The sequence below is a fragment of the Dreissena polymorpha genome, chromosome 1, assembly GCF_020536995.1.
Source record: "Dreissena polymorpha isolate Duluth1 chromosome 1, UMN_Dpol_1.0, whole genome shotgun sequence".
In the NCBI taxonomy this organism is placed as follows: Eukaryota; Metazoa; Mollusca; class Bivalvia; order Myida; family Dreissenidae; genus Dreissena; species Dreissena polymorpha.
Window position 1 is genome coordinate 5500948 of NC_068355.1, and position 5763 is coordinate 5506710.

General features: G+C 34.3%; 1 protein-coding gene across 3 annotated transcripts in view; it reads right to left on the reverse strand.

Moving 5' to 3' along the window:
• Positions 1-1441: 1441 nt before the first annotated feature.
• LOC127869275 (uncharacterized) overlaps positions 1442-5763 on the reverse strand; it is a 37273-nt gene continuing 32951 nt past the window's right edge. For all 3 annotated transcript variants that reach the window (XM_052411726.1, XM_052411710.1, XM_052411718.1), the window contains exons 16-18: positions 4804-5148; positions 3785-4003; positions 1442-1598 (exon numbers count right to left, since the gene is read on the reverse strand). In XM_052411726.1, the coding sequence (XP_052267686.1) occupies positions 1573-1598; positions 3785-4003; positions 4804-5148 (590 nt within the window). In that variant the 3' untranslated portion in view covers positions 1442-1572. The remainder of the gene's footprint in view (positions 1599-3784; positions 4004-4803; positions 5149-5763) is intronic.

The following is a 5763-nucleotide window of genomic DNA, read 5'->3' on the forward strand; positions in this document are numbered from 1 at the left end:
AAAACAAAGAATTTTCAAAGTAATCCATTAAAACAAAAAGAAAATGCTTTCTAATACCTTAAATATTATTCCTGCAGGCATTTGACATCAATTATTTATGTTTAAAAAAATCATTGGTTCATGCTAATATAACACAATTAAGGCATGTTCATTCTAGTGTGACGAGTGATATCTTATATGTACCGACTTGCTTTATATGCATTGTGGTTTTGGTCATTACTTTACTGTCTGTCTTTTTGTGTATACAATACACTTTATTATGTAATTGTCATTCATATACATTGGTAAATTCTCTTTAAAACGAACACGCATGTGACAAGCAGCACTTGTATGACGCATGTGGTCCTGACCCACATCCTCGGACAGTATAATCTCTCACTGACTAGACGAATCTCATCGCGCATTAAGTGTACTTCTTCAACCGCTCGTGTGCCCCGTGCACGATCCAACATTGAATACGTCGTAATATTGAATTGTCTGCACAACCGTAATGTCATTTCATGTGTTCAGTCTCGTTTTACGTGCATGGTTTATATTCTTAATATATATCAGTGACGGATCTACTTATCTTTAAAAAGCCCACAAAAGTCAGGACATGCATGTATATAATTAAACGATGTAATTTAATGGATTAAAAAGAAATGTATTTACTTGCAATTGAATATGTTTGAGTTTTAATAAAAGCGTCGATTTATCTTGTAGACTATTTATTTAGGCGTTTAGACTATATGCGTTCAAACGGTATCCACATTGATTTGTTGTTCAATGATACATCTTCTTTTCGACACAGAGTTCTTCACAATTTATTATACATGTATGGTATTTATATAAACGTTTTATATACATTTTAACCTTTTTTTAATTTTGCTTTATAAGTCTTGACACACATGTCTTTGAGAACAACGGATGTGCCGTAGAGCTCGGACGTACACACATTCCACAGTCTAAACACTACATAAAAAAGCGGAGTATTTTAATTGCACGACGAATGATTAATTTAGAACCGACACGCTAGCTATTTTAGGTCCAGATTTGATATTTATTCTCTAAAAGCGAAAACGTTTTATGGATACTACATCTACAGGATTTTACACCGAGGTCGAATGGATTTCAGTAGATCATCATGCGACATTTTCCGCATAAATTGGATTTTTGCGCATAAATTGGATTTTTGCTAAGAAGAGACTTCATTTTAACGAAGAATGTCATAAAAGCGGAAAGTGTCGTCCCTGATTAGCCTGTGCGGACTGCACAGGCTAACATGGGACGACACTTTACGCACATGCATTTTGCCCATTTTCACAGAACAAGACACAAATAATTTCGTTCGTTATCAATAGAATATGTAAATATTGTTTGAAAAAATATCTCAATGTCACACATGAGATTCTTTCAATTTTAGAGTTCACGGTTGTCTAAAGAAGAACAAGTGAATTCATAATAAGAAATTCGAAGATGTGTGTTTATTAGAAAAGAAAATATGTAAATAGCAATATATGTCAAAGAACGAAAAAAGAGTAAAACATTGAAAGAAATCTGTAATGTCCATGGTCACACAGCCAGTTTTCGCGATTATTTCTTGTAGTAAATTCCGTTTTCTGAAAAAAGAGAAAAGATAATATGTATAAAATAAGTTCAAATAAGTTCACATTATTATTATTATTATTATTATTATTATTATTATTATTATTATTATTATTATTATTATAAAAAAGGAGTTGTCTTCAAGTTCAAGGTTCTATTTTGGGCCCTCTCTTGTTTCTAATTTATATATATGAAATTGGGTTATTACTAAACCAATCAGACATAGACTTGAATGTTGATGACTCGACGCTATATGCTTCAGGGGCCAATCCTTCACAAATTCAGACTTACTTACAGAATTACAGTTATTCTATCCAAAAATGGTGCACCCTCAATAACATGATTATAAACCCTAATAAATCAAAATGCATGCTTATCGGCTCGAACAAAAAATTAAGAATATCAACCTTGATCTGAAAATAGATGATAATGCTATTGAAAATGTCACTTGCCATAACATTTTAGGACTTTATATTGAAAAACATCTGCAACGGAAAGTACACATTGATAAAACATGTCAAATTATCTCACTTTTGATATGAAAACAATATTTTAAAATTCATATATATTCTAACTACTTTCGATTACTGTTGTACGATCTGGGGCAACGCTAATAAACCAATTTAACAAAAGTTAATATTTTACAAAAAAACGTGCAGCGAAAGTCATTCAACAAAAGCCAAATGGAACACCATCCAAAGAATTGTTTTTACAGTTAAATTGGCTCTCGTTTATTAATAGATGTAAATACCACTCGACAATCTTAATAAATGGGTCCACAATTAGACACCAGAATATTTAAATGATATGATAGCTTTTTCTCGAAATCACAAATATAACTTAAGATCTGTCACCTATAACGATATTGTTAATACCAAAGCAAAAACATGTTATAGGAAACGAGCTTTTTCATACCATAGCATGGCTATTTGTAACAGTATACCAATTGGAATAACAATGGCGTGCTCTATCTCTGCTTTTAAAAAGGCAATATTAAACACATTTATTTTATAATCAATGATATGTCATGTTATTTTCTAATCAACGATATTTCATGTTTGTCTGTCTAAAAGGCACAATGTGTGTTATGTATGGGTGTTAGAGAAATATTGTTTGAATGTTTTACTTGTTATAGACCTATGTGTGTATGTTATTTTAAGAGGGCCACATTGCAAAAAGTATTGATTCATCTGCATAGTATGTATAATGTGGCATTGTCTTTATGTGTAACCTTCTGTAAATAAAGCCTTTATTATTTTTATTATTGTTTTATTATTATTATTATTATTATTATTATTATTATTATTATTATTATTATTATTATTATTATTATTATTATTATTATTATCATTATTATTATCATTATTATTATTATTATTATTATTATTATTATTATTATGTTCGAACATGTTCGATCGAGGTGATGGACAAAAACTCTACTAGAGTTATTTATTCTTATAATCCTGTGTTCACGGTTTACACAGTTCAGAGCAACAATGAAGGCAGCGTTAATTTCAATTATAACAATTTAATATATTTTTAAAGCGGAACATCCTGGTTATATGCATACCTCTGTGCTGTATTAAAGCTTGCCAAAACTATGTATCGACATGTGGTCACTATTTGCTGAGAAAAGTAACAAGCAAAATGCAGTAAACATCAATTTAAATAATGCATCGTTACAGCAGGACATCTTGCTAGTTCACAAACTTCCGCCTGACCATGAAGCTGCACATAAGGTCTCATGATAAAATGAAGAGTAATTTCATGAAAATAGCTTTGTATTGAAATAACTTATTGCAGTTTTTGTATTGACTTTAATCTTAGATATAATAATTGAAGAGAAACATAATATGTTTATGAAAAAAGAAATTGAAGTAAAAAAGCTTCCCATGAACATCCGTTGAATTTCGTAAGACATAATGTGAACAAGCACTTCTCTATTTGCACATAGTTTGTCGGAAAATGTCAAATTCCTTTACTGCAAGAATAATAACAACAAACACAGAATTATATAAAAATTTTCTTGCTAAGTGAAGCGTCTTACACAGTTGTAATAGTTTGAGATTGTCATTGCTGACAATAAGCCGTACATGAATGATGAAGCGGCGACAAACGTGCCACTAATTTTTCGAAGCGTGGGGGTAGCAGTGTAATGAGACTGGGTAGGGACTGGGGTGGGTAATAAACCATGTCTCACCATAGCATATGCCACAGCATCTGTCCTGCCATGACGGATCGAGGCACCAGTCTTCCGGATCGTAGTCGTATTTGTAATTGAAGTAGTCGCTCAGTTCATCACACGACCAGTCGTAATAGCCTGAGTTGGTGCAGCCTTCCGGTATGCCGGACAGGGTTGTGGTCGTCTCAGTCGTCGTGGTCGTCGTGGTGGTCGTAGTTGACGTAAAGTCAATATATGCTTAAGGAAGAAACAAGCTTAGTGGACTACAAATATTGCATCGTTACAACATAACATCCTGCTAATTTTGCAAACGTTTCCTTTCCCATGAAGACACACATGGACGATAGTTGCATGGCATAGCTTTATATTGAAATAACACATTGCAGTTTTTAATTGACTTAAATCTGAGATAACTGAAGTATGAATGAAAATCAATATAAAGTAATGACGCTTTTGATGAAAAATCGGTGATTTTCGTAAGAAATTTTAACAACTGTAACTAATATTTGAAATTCCATAATCGCGAGAAAAATAACTACACCAGAAATTATGGTTATATTTCAGAATAAATTAGGCTTGAAGCCAATAAGTACACAAACATATAATGCACAATATAGTCAACAGTGGTCAATATCATACAGGCATATTAAAATTGTAATTTAAGCAATATAGAATTTACATTAATAATGAAAGAATTGGCCATTCAAAAGATATGAATATGCATATATGTGTGTGTGGGGGGGGGCGTGCCTGTTCGTGCATGTGTGCGTGCGTGTGTTTGCGTTCGTGCGCGTGTGTGTGCGTGTGCTTGTGTTTTTTCTACGCATGCGTGTACATGTAGAAATTATTGTTTTGACTTTAAAATATACAATATTATATAATATATGGAGAGAAACTATTGATAATACCGTTGCTGAGAAAAAGCCCATATAAGAACGAGGAAGTGGCGACAAACGTTCCCCACATTTTTTATCGGGAGGTAGTCTAATCCGACTGAGGGTGTTGGGGGCTATACACAATATTTAATACTATCTCACCAGAGCACATGCCGCAGCATCTGTCCTGCCATGATGGATCGAGGCACCAGACTTCCGGATCGAGCTGGAAGGTGTCCTTGAAGTAGTCGCTCAGTTCATCACACGACCAGTCGTACCAGCCTGTGTTGGTGCAGCCTTCCTGTATGTCGACAAGGGTCGTTGTCGGCTCATTCGTCGTGGCTTCCGTACTGGTCGGCCAAGTCGTCGTGGTCGCCTCCGTTGTCGTCATGGTTGGTATAGTCGTCGTGGCCGATGTGGTCGGCCTCGTTGTCGTGGTTGATGTAGGTCTCGTTGTGGTCGACAAAGTGGTTGTTGTGGCCGGTTTAATCGTTGTGGTGCTGTTTTCTGAAACATACAGGATGGTTGACTGATAAATTAACTATCGCTGAAAGCGATAAATAAGCTTAAACTAATACTTGGAACATAAACTACAATAGGTGATATAAAAGAACTGTATTTTGACTTTCGATGCCAAAGGGTGACTTTGAAATAAATTAAATTTATCAAATCCAAGATTGCTTAAAGTCGGCCATCTTGAAAGTGAACGACACGAAATTTCTGTAGCTCAATACTGCTTAATTGGAAAATTACACGTCAGACGTTGCTTTTAAAATCAACATAATTTGAAACGCGGTTCGAAACACAAACTTGTATATAACGTTTCATATTATCTGAAAAATGTAACGCGGCCGACACAAATGAAGAAGTTATAGGACAGGAAATGCTTAAAGCTCTACCAACCAAACAATAAACAAAAGGGGGCTTAGTCAAAGTCGAAAAAATCCACTAACCCGACCTTTATTTTTCGGCTTCAGATCTGCATTTGCATTTAGCATATGGCTACATATCTCAGAAGACATAGTTTCGCATGACGAGTCAAATTACTTAGTGTCTGCTAAAAGCGTTCTGGCCACCTTACAACGTTTTATCCGTCAATGTAGCACTACAGTACTTGGTATT